The 20,175-nt window shown below is 38.0% G+C and overlaps 1 protein-coding gene across 1 annotated transcript in view; it reads left to right on the forward strand.

The window, feature by feature from the left end:
- The window catches only part of DGKQ (diacylglycerol kinase theta), a 101,475-nt gene that overhangs the window by 54,246 nt on the left and 27,054 nt on the right, over nt 1-20,175 (forward strand). The window contains exons 8-15 of the mRNA XM_088130186.1: nt 694-794; nt 1,607-1,830; nt 6,989-7,079; nt 8,295-8,349; nt 8,566-8,627; nt 9,476-9,626; nt 10,676-10,714; nt 11,152-11,267. Of these exons, the coding sequence (XP_087986312.1) occupies nt 694-794; nt 1,607-1,830; nt 6,989-7,079; nt 8,295-8,349; nt 8,566-8,627; nt 9,476-9,626; nt 10,676-10,714; nt 11,152-11,267 (839 nt within the window). The remainder of the gene's footprint in view (nt 1-693; nt 795-1,606; nt 1,831-6,988; nt 7,080-8,294; nt 8,350-8,565; nt 8,628-9,475; nt 9,627-10,675; nt 10,715-11,151; nt 11,268-20,175) is intronic.

Here is a 20,175-nt window from a genome sequence, read left to right on the forward strand (position 1 = left end):
TGGATTTGAGGCTTCTTTTCTTAAGCAAGTCTAGATTTTGTAGACTATTTGAACGGGAGTTTAGGTAGAAATGGAGTTCAGTATTGTGGCATTGATGATTGTATACTTATTTTTTATTAAGGCTGGTAATATAGTGTTGTACAGTCATAAACCATGGTTTTGGGTAATTAGCAATGGGTCTGAAAAATTGCTTGGGTCCAAATTTTGCTAGAACATGCAGGATTGGAAATGAAAAGGTGCCAGTGTAATTTCTAAGGTTTTAGAATAATAGAATCGTGATATCATAAAAGTTGGTAGGTCCTTAAACATCCTTTTGTCTAATTCCTGATCAGTGCATGATCCACTAAAGGATCTATGACTGATGACTATCTAGCTTCTGACTGAAGAGTTGTAGCGAAGGAGAACTTTTCATGTGGTAACCTATACTACTGGATGACAGCTTGTACAGTCTGATAGCTCAGGAGGGGAAGAAAAAATGTTTTCAAAATGCATCTGATAAATCCTTGCTTATTTCTTACAGATCAGATGTTACTCAATGTAGCCTCTTTGATCAATGTAATTAATAGAAATGCAATCACGATCCAATAATACTGCAATTCAGAATTATCTTTCAAATGTCTCAGTAATTTGGAAGCGTATGCTACTTAATTATATTTCACGTGTTACATATTAGAATACTTGTCTTTGTTTTAGGTAAACAAATATTAAAAATATATGATGGGAATGATGCTGTAAAACGTAATCAATATCGGCTTATTACCATTCCAAGGATTGCAAAAAATGAAGAAGTTGTGGTAAGAATGCCAACAATCCAAACTTAGTTCTCTATTTCTTGAAAATACTGAAGAATTTAATTGCGTTTGTATGAGAAACTAATAATTTGATTCAAGTGTTATTCTTTTATTGCAGAACAATAACCAGTGAGAAAGTAACTAGTAGCTGATGTAGTACTGGTATAGATATCTGTTCTAAGTTTTATCTTAATTTTCAGTATCTTTTATAATCTTTGTCTTGTGCATAATGCTGCTCTTTATATTTTGAGTTTTCATTCTAAATAGAGAGTCAACAGTTGAAGGCTGTCAGGCTAAGTTAGGCCTACTTAATGGGAGGGGACATTTGGTCACTAGTTGTCACTGTACCAACAAAGGAGATTAAGTAAAGCTTTTGTTGAGTTGAGCTTGGTGACTAGAAGGCCCATGTTGATTTCTTAGTAAATTTAGGAAAACAAATTGCTCTTATTTTCTTCTGGAATGTCTCTTCAATTTCTCATCTGTTCTGGAATCCTGGCATGACCCAGTAGTCTCCCATTCCAGGGCTAACCAGGTCTCACCCTGTTTAGCATTTTCAAGAACAACCTAAGGTGGACTACATTGCTACTAAGTGGTACCTGATATGGTACATGATAATATATTATGATAGAACTTGCCAATATTGAGGAGCGATTAGAGTTTCTGGTTTGCCATTTTTCACTCTTATCTCAAAACTTCTCAGGCGAAATGTAACTGCTGATTGCAACTCTGTATGTGACATAAGTGAGGGCTATATCACCATTCCATTCAGGCATATTCTTTTGATTTTTTTAAAAAACAAGGATTTACTGTTGTAGGAGGCTGCACTGAGGGCATACTACATCAGTGATGATCAACAAGATTACGAACTCCAGACATTCACTCAGCAGGCCTTGTTTTGTGACGACATCATTAATAGGAACGATACCATTGAAGAGGCGCAGCCTGGGTCTGTATTCCGAGAAGCAGTTCCTGAGGCTTGGGTTATCAGAGCTAAACCTAAGGAGAATGAAGTCATAAAGATTTATCCTGGCTGGCTGAAGTGAGTCATCTTTTTCTCAGTAAATTCCAAATAGGAGGACTTGTATTGCATATTTATTTACCCAAAGGGATGCCCCCCCCCCAAAATAAAACAGAAAAGAAATTATAAGCAGACAGGTAGCATGTGCAATGCCCATCTTCCCTACCATGTCAACCTCGGGTTGCTAAATCCATCTGAAACCAGTTCTGGAAGGAGTAGCTGCAGCAGAAAGAGAAGGAAGAAGAAAGAACAAAATTAAATGGGAATGAGTCAAGGGGAAGAAAGAACTAGACAGGAAAGGGAAAAAGAGAGAGAAAGAAGTCCTGTACAGGCATAACATGGATTAAATTCTTCAAGCAAACAGCTCTTCCAAAGCAGCTGCTAATCTTCAGGCTAATCTTCAAAGGCATCCACGCCTTGCAGCAACAAATGCTTGTAGTCATGTCTAGCTCCTGTATAGTCCTCTGCTTTCAGCAGTTGCTTCTATTCTTATCAGGGAATGCAAGAGAACCCCCCCCCCCCAATTCCTAGATCCCCCTTGCGTGAAGGATAAAGTTCTCTTGCTTGGAGCTCAACAGCGAGGGACTACATGAACATATCCATGTTGTTTGTATAGCAACATTTCCTGTTGGCCTTCTATCCAAGTACTAATAAAGTCAGATAGGAGCTGCTAGCCACTATGGCATATTATCAAAGAAATGAGGTTATTTATTTCATCATGTCAACCTTGTTTTCCTTTATACATAAATAAACAGTTAATTAAGAGTTAGTTAAGTACATCCAGGTAGTCACTGCGTTGCATTATTTTAAAACCATTTAGGATATGGAAGGCTCTTGTCTTTTTCTTTCTTTGTATGGTTTAACTATGCATTATGAATAATTAATAGTAAAATTGAAATTAATTTGTGGACCTACTGTACTTTGATGGGATTGAAAAAAGAGCAGCATTGTTTCAGAGTCACATTCAGTAAAGCTACAACTATTATATTGTTGACTCATTTTTTTGGAATTTCAACTAAAAATCCCTTTGCCCAATCCTTTGAATAAGTCTCTCTAGATTGAATTATAAGAGTTTGGGGATAAAGCTGAATGACCCTGAAATGTCAGAAAAATCATGTTTGTTTGTTTGTTTGTTTGTTTGAAGTTGATACCACTCAACTCCAACTGACTATTTAATTTTCATTCATATATCAAGTCAATTAATAGAAGAATCCATCCATCCATCCATCCATCCCAGTATTAACAATATAAAGAAACCACAAAAGTTATAATCATAACAATAAAAAAATAAAAGCAGGAAAAGAAAAAAAGGCCTGGGAAATTTTATTATAAACAGAATAAATCCCCCCACCCCAAAATGTGAACATACTGCTTAAATAAGTTCTTCTTTGCCCCTTTGTAAAATACACCCAAAACGAATTAAAACGTTGACAAATCACACATAGCAACAATCCATTCTTTAGATCAGGTACAGGTAGTCCTCGCTTACCAGCCACTTGTTCAGCAACCATTCAAAGTTACGATGGTCTGAAAAAATAACTTTATGACCAATTTAGTTACATCATGGCCATTACAGTCAGTGTGCCTGACCTGTTTTTTTTTCTTTTCCCTCCCCTTGCAGAGCAGAGAGATTAGAGAGGAAGTGATTGCAAGAGAGTAAGCTGTTTACTCTTGTACACATAGAAAGCAATGCAGTCACACTGGCAGCCTGGGGGTGGGAGCTGCAGGCATGCTACACAAACAGGTTTACACAAACAGGTTACTCTTTTGAAATCCCTTCCTCTCCAATCTCTCCACTCTGCGAGGTGTGGTGGGGAGGGAGAGAAAAAAAGCAAGTGATTTCTGTAGGCAATCTCTCCTTTGCTTGACCCTCCCCCCCAGAGTGGAGAGATTGGAGAGGAAGGGATTGCAAGAGAGTAAGCTGTTGGCTCCTCTACACATCGAAAGCAATGCAATTATGCCGACAGTGGGAAAGGGTCAGACAAAGGAGAGATTGCCTACAGAAATTGCTTTCTTTTTTCTCCCCCCACCCACCCACCTTGCAGAGCAGAGTGATTGGAGAGGAAGGGATTTCAAGAGAATACTGTAAGCTGTTTGCATAGCGTGCCTCTGGCTCCCAGCCCTGGGCTGCAGCATGATCACATTGTTTTCAATGTGTAGAAGACAGTAAGCAGGCACTCAAGCATTCCAAAGAGCAGGGGAGTGGTTTGAAGGCAAACAAAGGCTGAAAGCGTGAAACTGAGTAGTTTTGTCTCTTTCCAGCCGGAAAGCACAGTTGGGGTCACATGATTTTCCATTTAGCGAGTGCTTTGCTTAGCAGCAGAGTTGCCGGTCCCAATTAGGGTTGTTAAGTGAGGACTACCTATATGGATTTCTTCTTCCGATGTTGTATGCTGATTCATTTAGCCAATCTCCATGCCCCCAAATTCCACAGTCCTTGTTGTCATGATAAATTCAAAATATTAGCCAAGAAGAACAAATGCATTTTTATGTAGACAGCCACAGAGAAGACCTAATATGCCCTATCTCCCTAGGGTATGAGAAGGAGAGAAGGGAAGACACCGTAAGGCTTTCAAGAATCTGTTACAATAGCCTATCTCAGTAATGTATAGTTCTAGTCATACTGTGGAGTCTGTTCCCTGACCTGGACTACCTTGAAGGGCTGACACTTTAACACCTAGTCATTGATGCAGAATCATATCAATTGTATCCTGTTGATTTCAGTCTCAAATATGGCAAAGTACATATTTTGGGCAAAGTCCAAAACATATAAATGAGTATTCCAGCTCCTCAGTTGTGTCTCCAACAACAAGATGATTATAACGAATCCACTGATTAGATATTCTCTGAGCTGTCCAGTATATATGAAGCATATATTGTCATACTGTCCTCATTTTAAGCTAACTGGAAACTAATTTCACATTATTTGAAGAAATCTTTCATGGAGTTACTGAGTAGGACATTCAGGTAATATGATAAATGGGATGATAATCCATAAATGTGACCTCACTTTCTGTAAGAAAATTTGTCTTATTTTCTGCTGCCACAGGATTGGATATATGTAATTTATAAATTTTTTAAAAACACTTGATTAATAGGTCTGGTATCTGTTTATTCTTCTGTTTGTATCCCAAATAGATAAAAATTACAGTGTTACAGGTTTTAATTTGTTGCAGTTTGAAAGCCAATAACAAGTGAGACCTCTCCTAGTTCCCAATATTGTTGCCCAATTCAGTGTTAACAAAATTCTGTTTTGGAACCATAAAGTTTGTAGATGGATGGGATACATAAAAAGTTAATCAATATTTAATTGCCTCCTTTGAGGGTTTAAATCTCCTTAATAAAATATTTATTTTTTAGCAAAATATATTCTGGGGCTGCTTAATTAGGTGCATTCAACTTTTTTAATCAAACAAAGCACTAAGTTACATAGGTCTGTAATTAAGAATTGTTGTGGCATCCATATCACATGCTTTAACTTCAGATATCATCAGAAAACAATCTAGCTGAAGACAATTTCTGTGTCTAGAAGAGAAAGGAAGCTCAATTCATGTTGGGAATTATTAATAGAATGCCAAGTATCCGGTAATTGAATTGAAACATGTAATCTTGTAAAATATCATGAATCTCAGGATATAATTTGAGGGGTGGACTATTCTGATTTAAAAAGGGATCCAGATCACTTCCAACTGTTGTAGGGTTGTTTTAGGAGGCAGTTACTGAAAACAATTAGGTATTTATTTTGGAGAAGATGTAGTTGGACCGTTATAAATTCAGGAGTCTTAGACGTTGATTACCCGATCTGACAATCAATATGAAAAATTGCCTTTTCCACCTGATATTTCTTCTTCAGTGATTTACGTAGAAAATCTGTTAGATAAAATAACAACAGCCCTGGTACATTTTACCACTTACATAAACATCCCCCCACCCCCTGGCTTTCTGTAAAAACTAATTGTCTTTAAGGAGAATATGAGTCTCCTGCAAAAAAGCAATTGCAGTTTCCAACATTTTTAAATTTACCCAACACTTGTTTATGCTTGTGTGGAAAAAACAACACTTAATGTTGCATGTTACAAAGGACATGGTCAGTGGATAATTGGTGAACAAGAAAAAAAGCAAAGCCACGTGTATCCATGCTGTAGCTGGATAATAATGAAATTCCAAGTAGCAACAATCATCATTATAATTAAAATAATAATAATATTATACCTTTGCTCTGCCGCATTATTTTGCAGTCTTTAATTTCTTAATTGCTTAGCCAGTTTTTCAGAATAAGCAAGAGAAATGCTAGCATTCTGTGTGCATTATTGTTCCAGCAACATCTGTAAAGATACGTAACAGCTTCCTTTGTTTTAAATGAGATGCATAGTGTCATATCTTGCCGTGCTTTATTTATTTATTTATTTATTTATTATTTATATATCACATTTATATAGCTGCCCATCTCATACAAAGTGACTCTGGGCAGCATAGAACAATAAACAATATATTTGAAGAATGATGGGAAAGCTTGTAACCACTGAAATAGTAACCTTTAGTTTTAAAAACATATTCTTTCTTTTTTCATACATTACCAGGCAGTGATTCATACGCATTTGAAGAGTTTTTTAAAAGGGATCTAACTAAAGTTTAACTTTGTCCTAAATAGTTATTATTGTGTCATTGTTGTTTATTGTTATTATTCATTTTTTGTTTTGTTAGTTATTTACTTCTATGTTTGCCATCCAGAATCATGTTTGCTTGATGGGTGGCTATATAATCTCAGGCACTAATTATAGGTGATAGTAGCAAAGGTGTGAGTTAAGAACTAGATTTTAACCAGCTGCACAGAAAATGAAAGGGATCATAATGCTATAGTTTAAGAGCAAAACAGGAGGAGCCTTGAGGTTCCTTGATGATTAGCACAAGACAGAAGCTTCAGTGGGTGCCACCATAAAATTAATAAATAATATGTTCAAATAAGTAACAATAATAAATTCATACAGAAATTTTCCAATGATACATTCATATAAGGTACGTAAGTTGTATATATGTTGAGCTTTAGTAGCTTATTTGGTAATCTGCAGGGTCAATATCTCACAGCTTGACAAATAGTTCTGTTGTGGAGAATGTAAAAATATTGTTCTGTTTCTTTGACTCTCCTATCTTAAATATATACCTTTATCCACCTCCTCAGGGTTGGAGTGGCCTGTGTCTCAATACGCATAAATAAGGGAAGTACTACCGAAATGGTGATTAAAGAAGTTCTCCCACTACTTGGATACCAGGTAGGGAGTAACATCAGGCTAGTTTATTTTTCCGTGGTTTGATGACTTATATTTAATTGTCTTAATTCATAATCCTACTATAGTTCTAAATAAGAGGTATATGAAAATAGCTAGGGAATTCCTTTGCTAGTCCACTGGAGTTTTCATATACTTGTTCTTTTGTTTCTCCACATCCTGTGAAGTCCTGAGGAACTAGGTATTTGAGTAGCATTTTTTCTGTCTAGCTGCCATGTTGACTTTATTTGATAGAAGAATGATGGGAAAGGAAAGCAGAATAGGGAGGGTCAGGATGATCACTTTATATTTTGTACATTCCCTATGACTCCCCAAAAAGCAGATGGAAGGGCTTAGGTCTCTATCTTCATAAGATCTGACAGGACTGAAATTTACACTTTTTCTGCTCTTGTCCTCTTCTTAGAGGGGGTGAAGGTTACAGGGAAGGGGTCCTCTTCTGCATAAGATCCAAAAGAATTTGGATTAAATTTTTCCTACTTGACATGTGGCATGAGAAATCAGGATAAGATCCATGAGGATCCAGTTTTGGTGGTGTTTTTCTAAATACTAAGTGTAATCCACATGGTGCATCTGAGAGAGTTTGTCCTCTACTGAATAGTAGGCAATCTCCACATTTTTCTTTCATGCACTAGATCATGTTCTGCTCTGAGGACCCAAATTAATTTAAACAATTAAAGTTTAAGGCTGAGCATGGATGAGAATAATCCTCCTCCTCCTCCTCCTCCTCCTCCTGGCTTTTCTGGTTTCTTTCTGCACTGCACCTTGCCTAAATTCATAATCCCTTGTTAGTTAGCCACAAGCGATAATGCTAGTGAAGTTCTATACCTATTTTGTTAAAGCCAGAGGGACATTTTATGTAAAACATACCTCACTTCTTTAGCTTAAATCATTAGTGGCTGAGCATGACTCCTTCTATAGGTAAGTCAATATTTGATATTTTGGCAGTTATGCAGCATTCAAGGAAATTTGTGTTTCAATGTCTAGCAAAGTTCCACAAGTTGGTGTTGTTTTTCAAACTGCAATGCAGAATTTTCCATGTTTTCAAATAGTAAGAAGGCTGTAATACTAAAGGGAGGACAGCTTTGGTCTTATTTCTGTTTATAAATACATTTTTATTTTCTTTCTTAATCATTAAAACTTTTCACTTTAAAATCCTGCAGCTTGCTAGACATTTATTTTAACATGTCTGTCTTTTGGCAGTCAGATTGCTTCCAAAGCTTCAAATTGGTGGAGGTTCTGATGAGCTCCAAGCAAGGTGAGACACTGGTGATATTTACTGTTCTGCTGAACTATGTAAATGCAATTCAGCTTCTGTTTGAAGACCTGGACATTTTATTTTATTTATTTTTTATTGCAAGTTCACTCATTCCTAAGAATTTTCCAGACTGGCCATTCTGACTATGTTAATTAGTTGCATGATAGCTTTCAATTAAAAAGGAATCAATGAAGAATTGTTTTTTATTCTCCTTAGTTCAGCGAATGGTGCTGGATGATCATGAATCAATTATCAGCAGATTACAAGACATCAGAAAGGTAAACAAGGAAACCATACAATGTATTTTTTTATATTCTTGAATTCTTCACTAAATGTTCAAACTCCCATCTTATCACTATTTTTAAAAAATCACGGTACAAAGATACTTAGGCAGAATGGCTGGATTCACATGTAAGAAGATGCCCAGTTGCTGACATTTCTATTTTATAATTTATGGACTTTTCTAGAGAGGTGTTACTGCTTAACCAATCAGAAAATCCAGAAGAAACAAGATTTAGTATTTCATCCAATCTGAAACTTTGGTTTTGTCCCTCCTTTAAAAAGCCAGTAATCGGAAAATGAAAATATATAGTAGTTCCAAATCCTGGTTTATTTGAGGAAGGAGGCAAAAGTCCTAGTTCAGAAGTAACACTAAGCACTTGCTTCTGGTGGGCTTTGTCTTTGGTTGATGACATCAGCCAAGTTGTGCTGGTTACATATTGCTCATAAACTGCATTTCTGGCTTCTTGTTGCAACAGCTGTTGTGACCACATGTAGCTGCAAAATAGCTTGTCTATGTTCTTCCACTGTGTATTCTTGGCATACAATTTAAAGTTCCATGATATTAATCTAAAATTATTTGGGAGCCTGTTCATACTAATGGCATTCTAACTGCTTGTACTTTTCAAACTTTTGCTAACATGTAGCACAGACTGAGAATGGACAAGCAAATCCACACAAAAGGAAACTTCTCTGCTGGAGAATGATCCTTATAGTAGGCAGGCTTCATGATTTGGGAATCGTGTTTTGGATACTGATGGCAAGACTTCCTGGTTATAGAAGTCTTGACGTTCTCTCTGTATGAAATGTATTTTAAGGTGATGGATTTTATGTTTTCCTTACACAGACATCATTACGTCAGATGAACCAAACAAGATTTTACATTGTAGAAAACAATATATCAACTGTGTGTGTCCATCTGTTTGTTGGTGGTCTACCACTTCATCTTCCTCCGGACGAATACACAAAAATACTCAAAGATGAATTAGCCATCAAAAGTATGTCAGATACCCACCCCCCTTTTTCCTTTTTAATCTACATAAAATGAAACATGCTTTTATATTATGAAATATCCTCAGATATGGTCTGTTTTAAAAATTATGTTCCATTTTTTTTTTAAAACTTGTGGTAACTTGTAGAAAATGTTATAGCTGAAGTCTCCATTTAATCAGAGGCAGTCACCCCTATGCGCCGGACACTTATTCTTACCATTAATGAATTGTTCTACCCTTTCATTTCTCCTTGGATTGAATGACAGCCACTGACTTTCCAGTCTCATGTATATGATTTTATATGAAAATATTATTGGATTTAAGTGCATTACATTCATAAGTCATTTTTAGTTTTGGGGGAAACTGACAGAAAATAATAAAGAATACTGAAGTTGTGTTAAAATAATATCCTCTTAAGAAGAGTAGGTATGAAGACTGGTTTCTTTATAAAATTAACTAAGCTGGGCTTGGCTATTTTAGACAATGGAGAGAAAATGGAAATCTGTGAGTTGGGTTCATTGCTGTGTGAAAATATATAGGGTTCATTATTAAACATTGACCTTGTATGTTATGCAATCCTTCTGTCCCGTTTTCTCCATCATCACATTTCAGAGAATGAATGTGGGTTGTGTATATGCCTATCTGTTGGGTCCTCACAAGCTCAACTGCACAGCTGAAATTGTGCCTATGGTCATGTGGAATGTTACCCATCCAGTCCTTGTTTACAGCAATTTAAATTAAGATTAATAGTTAGCTTACATATGATTTGTGTTTATTTAACTAACATATTTCACCAGCAGTATTTGGAATTAACTTTGTTCTACCGTGCACCAGTTGATCCTATTTACTGTCCTGAAGCATTAGCTTAAAATCCATGAGCAATTTTGTGTTTAAATTTCACTCGTCTTCAGATAAACAAAACTAGTCTTCTAAAATATGTATAAAATGAGATAGTGTTAACCTACTAGCTGTATGCTTTTCTGTCATTTAGAAAAAGAAAACACATCTTTTAAAAGGTATACTTGGACAATAATTTTTTTTTTCAATTATTTCAGCAAATTTAGTTTCTGTGAGTCACATATATTCATCTCAAGGTAAGAATATTATGTTTTAATTCACGTTTGCCAGCTGAACTATTGGATGTTCTGTGTCCCTCTGCTCCATGTTTGGTGCATGTGAGAGCTACTCCTCTAGCTCTTCCCCTTCCTCCTAATTCTCTTCTTTGCATGTAGAAGCATAAACTCTTTCCTAACTGGACTATCGTGTATATATTTCATCTCCTGGGATAGAGTACATTCCACTTTTCAAATAAAATCTAGACTGTACCATAGAAAGAGGTCTTTTAAGTTGTTTTCCAGAAATAAACCCAGTCCCCAGAGATCCTAATGTTCAATAAATTTCTAGATTTGAGTGAGTGAGCTGAATGGCATACTAATCCTTAGTGCTGGGACAAATATGGTAACTCATAGTATTTTACATAAGAAATGTGGGCATGTCACATTAAACATAATCTTCAATTCATTTATTATAGGTGCTGTTGTACTAGAAATTTCTTGTTTTTCTGAAGCTGAAAGACTGTATATGTTAGCTAAAGACACTTCTGTCAATGACAAGGCATTAACTGCAGTTATTCTCCCTGAAATTCTGGTAAGATCCATTGGCTGTCTATAGTAATATAAGACATTAATATATGACCTAATTGCACAATTCATATTTATTTAACATATTTTCTCCAATGTTTATTTTTATTTAATTTTGTTTTATTTATAAGATGCGTATATTGCTTCAATCTAATGGCTCTCAGTACATTAAATTTTATATATTGTTATAGAATTTCTGTAAAACACAGTTTGGCACCAATAGGAGTGAATCTCTGAAGGCCTTCTGAAATAATCAGGTCTTTGCAAACCTTTGGAAAGCCATAAAGAGTGAGCTACCTGTACTTCAGGGGGGAAACTGTTTCAAAAGTGGGGAGCTCCCATAGAGAATGCCCATTTCCATGATCGCACTAATCACACTTCACAGTAGATGAGGACATTCAACAGGCATTCTCTATTTGATCATAATGGTTAGGCAGAAGCTTTCGGGAGAAAGTGATCTCATGTATACCCAAGCCCTGAGCCATGTAGGGCTTTTTAAGTAATGATCTGTACTTTGAATTACACTTGGAAACATACTGACAACCAACGTAGTGCTTATAGTTATGTAGCAGTAATGGGATTGCCCCATAACAATATGGGGTGATACATTTTGAACTAATTGAAGTTTCTGGGTCATCTTCAATAGCCACATATAAAAGGAATTACACTAATCCAGGAGTGAAATGCCTACAGCATGAGAGACATTCTTCATCTCTAGGCAAGGTGACAACTGGGCAAAGGCCCTCCCAACCATGGCTTTCACTTGTTCTTCCAGCAGGAACCATGAGTCCAGAAGGTACCCCAATATCAGACCTGCTCTCAACAGGGGAACATTACCTGTTGAGAGCCAAAGTTAGTATTAATTCAGTGTCAGTAGACTTCTTAACCCCTTCATGGATCACTGCCTTGTCGTGGCGAAGGGGCTTGCATAACTCAGTGAACCCATGAGCTATACCGTGCGTGGCCACCCAAGACGGACAGGTCATGACAGAGAGTTCTGACAAAATGTGGTCCACTGGAGAAGGAAATGGCAACCCACTCCAGTATCCTTGCCAAGAAAACCCCATGGACAATGTCAAAAGGCTAAAAGATATGATGCCGGAAGATGAGCCCCTCAGGTTGGAAGGTGTCCAATATGCTACTGGGGAAGAGCGGAGGGCAATTCCAAGTAGCTCCAGAAAGAGTGAAGCGGCTGGGCCAAAGCCGAAAAGACGTTCAGCTGTGGATATATCTGGAAGCGAAAAGAAGGTCCAATGCTGTAAAGAACAATATTGTATAGGTACCTGGAATGTAAGATCTATGAACCAAGGCAAGCTGGATGTGGTCAAACATGAGATGAAAAGATTGAACATCGACATCTTGGGAATCAGCGAATTGAAATGGACGGGAATGGGTGAATTTAATTCAGGTGACCATTATATCTACTACTGTGGGCAAGAAACCCTTAGAAGAAATGGAGTAGCACTCATAGTCAATAAGAGAGTGGGAAAGGCAGTAATGGGGTACAACCTCAAAAACGACATAATCTCAGTGCGAATCCAAGGCAAACCATTCAACATCACAGTAATCCAAGTCTATGCCCCAACCACTGATGCCGAAGAAGCTGAGGTTGACCGGTTCTATGAAGACCTACAACACCTTCTAGAACTAGCACCAAAAAAAAGATGTCTTTTTCATCATAGGAGATTGGAATGCTAAAGTAGGAAGTCAAGGAGTAATCGGAATAACAGGCAAGTTTGGCCTTGGAGTACAAAATGAAGCAGGGCAAAGGCTAATAGAATTCTGTCAAGAGAACAAGCTAGTCATAGCAAACACTCTTTTCCAACAACACAAGAGATGACTCTACACATGGACATCACCAGATGGTCAATATCGAAACCAGATTGATTATATACTTTGCAGCCAAAGATGGAGAAGCTCTATACAGAGAGCAAAAACAAGACCAGGAGCTGACTATGGCTCAGATCATGAGCTTCTTACTGCAAAATTTAGGCTTAAATTGAAGAACGTAGGGAAAACCAGTAGACTACTCAGGTATGACTTAGATCATATTCCTTGTGAGTACACAGTAAAGGTGATGAATAGATTTAGGGGATTAGATTTGGTAGACAGAGTGCCTGAAGAACTATGGATGGAGGTCTGTAACACTGCATAGGAGGCAGCAACTAAAACCATCCCAAAGAAAAAGAAATGCAAGAAAGCAAAATGGCTGTCTGATGAGGCTTTACAAATAGCTGTGGAAAGAAGGAATGCGAAAAGCAAAGCTGAAAGGGAAAGATATAAGCAACTGAATGCAGATTTCCAGAGAATAGCAAGGAGAGATAAGAAGACCTTCTTAAATGAACAATGCAAAGAAATTGAGGAAAACAATAGAATGGGGAAGGCTAGAGATCTCTTCAAGAAAATTGGAGATATCAAAGGAACGTTTAGTGCAAAGATGGGCATGATAAAGGACAAAAAAGGCAGGGACTTAACAGAAGCGATTAAGAAGAGGTGGCAAGAATACACAGAAGAACTATACAAGAAAGATCTTAATGTCCCTGATGTCCATACTGGTGTGATCATTGATCTTGAGCCGGACACCCTAGAGAGTGAAGTCAAGTGGGCCTTAGGAAGCATTACTAACAACAAAGCTAGTGGAGATGACAGTATTCCAGCTGAGTTATTTAAAATACTAAAAGATGATGCTGTTAAAGTGCTGTACTCAATATGCCAGCAAGTTTGGAAAATGCAACAGTGGCCACGGGATTGGAAAAGGTCAGTTTACGTTCCAATTCCAAAGAAGGGCAATGCCAAAGAATGCTCAAACTATCGCACAATTGCACTCATTTCACATGCTAGCAAGGTTATGCTCAAAATCCTACAAGCTAGGCTTCAGCAGTATGTGAACTGAGAACTACCAGAGGTACAAGCTGGGTTTCGAATAGGCAGAGGAGCTAGAGATCAAATTGCCAGCATTCGCTGGATCATGGAGAAAGCACGAGAGTTCCAGAAAAACATCTACTTCTGCTTCATTGACTGTGCAAAAGCCTTTGATTGTGTGGATCACAACAAACTGTGGCAAATTCTTAAAGAGATGGGGGTACCAGACCACCTTACCTGTCTCCTGAGAAATCTGTATGCGGGCCAAGAAGCAACAGTTAGAACCGGTCACGGAACAACCGATTGGTTCAAAATAGGGAAAGGAGTACGACAAGGCTGTATACTGTCACCCTGCTTATTTAACTTATATGCAGAGTACATCATGAGAAATGCCAGGCTGGAAGAATCACAAGCTGGAATTAAGATTGCAGGGAGAAACATCAACAACCTCAGATATGCAGACGATACCTCCCTAATGGCAGAAAGTGAAGAAGAACTAAAGAGCCTCTTGATGAAGGTGAAAGAGGAGAGTGCAAAAGTTGGCTTGAAACTCAACACTAAAAAAAGTAAGATCATGGCATCTGGACCCATCAGTTCCTGGCAAATAGAAGGGGTAGAAATGGAAGCAGTAACAGACTTCATGTATTTGGGCTCCAAGATCACCGCAGACGGAGACTGCAGCCATGAAATTAAAAGACGCTTGCTCCTTGGGAGGAAAGCTATGGCAAACCTAGACAGCATATTAAAAAGCAGAGACATCACCTTGCCGACAAAGATCTGCATAATCAAAGCTATGGTTTTCCCAGTAGCAATGTATGGCTGTGAGAGCTGGACCATAAAGAAGGCTGAGCGCCGAAGAATTGATGCCTTTGAGCTGTGGTGCTGGAGAAGACTCTTAAGAGTCCCCTGGACTGCTAGGAGGTCAAACCAGTCAATCTTAAAGGAAATCAACCCTGACTGCTCATTGGAAGGATTGATAATGAAGCTCAAGCTCAAATACTTTGGTCACCTAATGCAAAGGAAGGACTCTTTGGAACAGTCCCTGATGCTGGGAAAGATTGAAGGCAAAAGGAGAAGGGGACAGCAGAGGATGAGATGGTTAGATAGCATCACTGAAGCAATGAGCATGAAACTGAGCAAACTCAGGGAGGCAGTGAAGGACAGGAAGGCCTGGCGCGATATGGTTCATGGGGTCACAAAGAGTTGGACATGACTTAATGACCTAACAACAACAACAAGACTTCTTAATGAACTGTCAGTCTATTTGTCTCTTTTATTCCCTATCCAAATCCTGACAGCCCCAGGTACTGGCTTAAAACTTCCACCATGTCCCCCATTTGGTCTTGAGTGGAGATAGTTATTGATGATCCTTTATCTCAAACTGGTGGATGACCTCTTCTACTAACTTTATGTAACTTTTGAACTGGATTGGAGACCCTGCGATAATTGCAAAGTGAATTAATTAGCATAAGAGAAATATATTAATTAGTATAAAGGAAATTACACATTGCATATTGCTGACTGAATATTTTACACAATTGAGTTGTTCCTTAAAGTGCAACTCAACTGACATCCTTTAAATAAGGAATGTTCAAACATTTGCTCAGTATAAATGGCATTAATTAAATATGTGCTCTCTGGCATAGAGGAGATACAAATATACTCTAATAATCAAAGTAAAGTTTTCTTAGTTAAATGAAAGTGTTCTCATTTTTATAGTAATTCAATGTAAGTTAAATTAAATTCAGCACTACTTTGCTATTTCACTCTGGTCGCACAGAGAATGTGAACAATTAACGAATAGTGGTATGGAAGAGTTTAGTGTCAACTAGGGAATGTGTGGTTATAAACAAAGAACAGTTGTGTTTGATTTGGGCATTTAAAATAATAAACTATTTTGGTTCTACTTAAAAGAAAAACAGTTTTGCCATTTACATGCTTGAAGGACAGTTCCAGTGTGGTTTAAATAAGAACATTAGCTATATCAGAGAGTATAACAGTGGGTTAATTTACCTTTGCAAATGATTCTGTGTATTGTTGAATATAGTACTGAAATCTGTCATGCAAGTTCAAACAGAATTTCTGAGCTACTCTGGGAAGCTTAAATTTCTTGAAAATATAAAAATGAATGGTGGTCACATTTTCTTATACAGTAGCAGCATGAGATCTCATTTCATGGGAAGTGTATCCTATGACATTTAGGAATGTTTTAATATTTCTTATATGAGTCAGACTAATCACATGGATTCTTATCTGGCTGAATTTCTCCCCATCCACTCCTTGATTTCTATTGTCTGTACCCACTGACACTCCCAAGTATTGTGAGATTACATCCAGAGGCAATAGCTCCTAACCTACTATAGCTACTACTACTGCTTATTTACCAAGTCTGAATGAATCCTTTGTTTCTTATGATTTGCAATAGAACTTGAATTCTAGATAAGAGCTTTCAGAATTGCACATTAAACAACAGGTGCAGTTGCAAAGATCAATGACTTATAGTGAAGCCTTTGAAAAATACTCACCTTAATTTAAACTATTCAGTGAGAGTGTGCCAACAATGATTACTTAACCCTTGTTTTGCAAGGTTTCCTGCACATATTCAGATTTCGAAAAGTTTGTTTTTACTTCCAAATTAAAAGAAGTGGGCAGAGGTTTATTTCTACCCAAATAAACACTTGGTGCATAATGCTTTTCCTAGAAGAGTACCCTGACTTCCCCAGGCAGAAAAAGTTTGGAGAAAATTGCACTCATACATTGCAGAGGAGTCCTTTTGTCTATTTATTGTTTATATGTTGCTCTCCTTAGTGATTAATTTTCCTTAGGAATTTGAGACAAGGGAAGAGAGAGATGCAGAATTAAATAGACAGAGTGAGGAATTTCCTACACTGCACTTGTTTATTTCTATATATACATTTTTACGTAAAGAAAAAAGCAAGATGAGCATTCATATAAGCTGGTTCAGGTCCAACCTGTTTAATAGTTTAAAGTTTAAGAAACAAACTACAGTGGGCCTGGGGTTTGTGCACTGTTCCCCTTTTTCTCCAGATTAGTTGCAAGAAGTTCAGAAATGTTTGGTTCCACTTTAGATTAATGAGAGCTTGCTGTGCCATCCAAAAATGAGGAAAAAACCTGTGATTGATCTGAACTATGGTAGTAGAAACACGTCAGCACTGTGGATTGTGAAGCTGCTTTGTTTCAAGTAACCATAATTACGTTGAATCACAAACTGTGTGGAAACTTGTGGTTAATCTAAAATAGAAGTGGAAACTTCCAGTCTTCTTCCAGCTTTGCCAGAGGAGGGGAAAAGGGAACAATGCAGGTTTATTGTACTTATGAAGCCAGATTTACACAGCCATACAGTAATTGTTTGAAATTGGCCACAGTTTTCTACTGTAAAACATGGAACAAAATAGATGAAAGAGTAGCCTTGCCAAGTATCCCACAATAAAAAGAGAGAGTTATTCTAGTACATTATCATTTAAGAAAAGTACAAATCAGATTAGTAATATTTCTTATTGAAATAGTTTGTTGTAAGCCTGTGGGTTCTTCCAATCCTTTGTGCATTTGTATTTACTACAAAAATAAAATAAGTATAAAGGCAGGGGTTGCTGCCAGTTTGTTAACAAGGAGCTTGCTCACAAAGACTTGTAGGGGTCTTTGTAAATTAAATTCCACATGGCTGTCATGGAAGATTCATAATCCTATGTAAGGGTGTGCAGGTGAGGGGCTCTGCTGTTGTGCAATGGAGAAGGATTAGGTGGCTGGAACCACCCTCCAAATCTCTGTTCAGTACTTTGGGGAGACCCCTGAAGTTTAGTATAGTGTAACCCCAATCTCTGCCCAATGCCTCCCCAGTGGTGGGGAGAGCCTTATCATCCACTCCTTTCTGGTCCACTTCTCCAAAAATGGGGCAGAAATTGCCATTACCGCTACAGATGACATTTTTGGCCTCCCTGCTCCTTGCTATTGGAGCCTAACAATTTGGTCCCAATGCTGAATTGCCCTTGACTTTTTACATGAAGATGGGAGGAGAGATGAAGGGAAGGGAAGATGTGGTACACATTGTCCTTTCAGAAAACCCCAGAGATTTGATCTGCATTAGAAAGAGGCTCAGATAATTCCCAAAGTTTAATAAATGTCTTGTACAGGCCCTGTTACTACTATCTACTATCGAAGGGTGTGACTTTCCCAACATGGAATCCTTCAGATGTTGGGGCTGCAGCTTCCAGAATTCTCAGCCACCAGACAGGCTTTAGAGCAAAACCTAACTGAATAGCCATATTCAGTCTCAGACCCATAAGAATATCTACAGCCGAGATGTCCACAAGATAATAAAATAAAATGAGAACACATTGAAATAATAAAGGGTAACCAAAAAAGCAACTATCATTCTCCATTGTGGTCTTTGTGATTTGGACATGGGCTGTATGCCAGTGAAGAGGCTGTTCAGAAGAGCTTACACACGCTTTCCACTCTGTGTGAACCATGACTTCTGCTGATCTCCCCTCAATTAATTTTATACCACCACAGCAATAGCACTTTCATTCTCATAGTTCATCTGTTACAGGTAGTCCTCACTTAACTATGGTAATTGGGACTGGAATTTCCATTGCTAAGCAACGTGTTCATAAAATGTGATGTTACGTGACTGCACTGTTTAGCGACATCAGTTCTGGCAGACCCTGGTTGCCATCATTAAGTGAATCACTGTGGGTCATTAAGCAAGAACCTCATGTGACCGCGACTTCCAACTTCCTGCCAGCTTTGCATGTGGGAAGCCAGCAGGGAAGGTCGCAAATCACGATCACATGACTCTGGGATGCTGTGATGGTTAGAAATCCAGGCCGATTACCAAGTGCCTGAATTGTGATCATGTGACCGTGGGGGTGCTGCAATGGCCGGAACTTCAAGGACTGGTGGTAAGTACCATTTATTCAGTGCTGTTGTAAATTTGAACGGTCACTGAATGAGTGGTTATTAAGTGAGACTCCCTGTATTTTGGAGTCCTTTCCTTATTTTAGAATACAAGTCATCATCCTTTTGCCATTTGGCTCCACTGTTCTGCAAGTGTGAGCATAGTGGTAGTAAATATCTCCTCTTGGAGAAACATGGTCTTAGGTTTTTGTGCCTTAGGAAAGATCATGCAATAGGCTGTTGTAATCTTGGAATCCAGGACCACTTTATAAGGGCTGCCTTTCTACATGGAATTCCTCCACCCAAATGATGCTGGACAGCTGTTTGGGGGCCCACCTTCCACATTTGTTCAGCATTATCACCTGGGCCTCCATTCTCAGAGGGAAGCAGCCTTTGGAACAGCAATCCTTTCTTAGCTCACCTTATGAGAACTGGTCCCTCCTCCAGGTAATAAGCTTAGCTACTCACCCATTGTATGAAATACAGAACAGAATGAAGAACTGGTTACCTGCCTGTAACTGAAGTTCTTAGAGCAGTAATTTGTGTATTCATACATACTTCCCTTCTTCCCTGCCTGGTGCTGGGTGACTTCAGTATTCCGTTCAGGATCTGCTATGTTGGTCTCAGGAATTAAGGGGATTTAGCATGAGATACAGCTAATCATTCATGGTATGAATGGAGGACAAGACTCCAGGCAAGACATGCCATACACTATAGCAGATTCTGAATGGACTTTGCACAAGTCAGAAACCCACTGGTGAATTCACAGAAGTCCACTCAAAGAATTCCATTGTAGGTAAGTAATTGGTTCTTGTGATTGACTGTTAAAGTAGAATAAACCATAATGAGCACTGATTCTCTGTCTCTGAAAGGACCTCCACCTAAAGGCTGGAGTGTTGAATTGATAGGAAGTTAAGAAATAGAAGCTACTCTACATCATAGTTTATCTTTTCATTTGGAAGCTCAGACCCGTGATCAGTATAAATCATGGTATCAGAAAGAAACCTCTACCAGAGCCAGATGTAATTAGAGCTGCAGGAGGAAAAGAATGATCCGTGTTGACAATATTAATCCATTCATTCTCTCTATAATAAACTGCTCATCACCGCTGTTTTCCATTTTGCCTAAGCCAACGA

The sequence above is a fragment of the Python bivittatus genome, unplaced genomic scaffold (assembly GCF_059951505.1).
Source record: "Python bivittatus isolate LINGU-HERP-01145 unplaced genomic scaffold, Pbiv_v1 ctg000850_np1212, whole genome shotgun sequence".
Lineage (NCBI taxonomy): Eukaryota > Metazoa > Chordata > Lepidosauria > Squamata > Pythonidae > Python > Python bivittatus.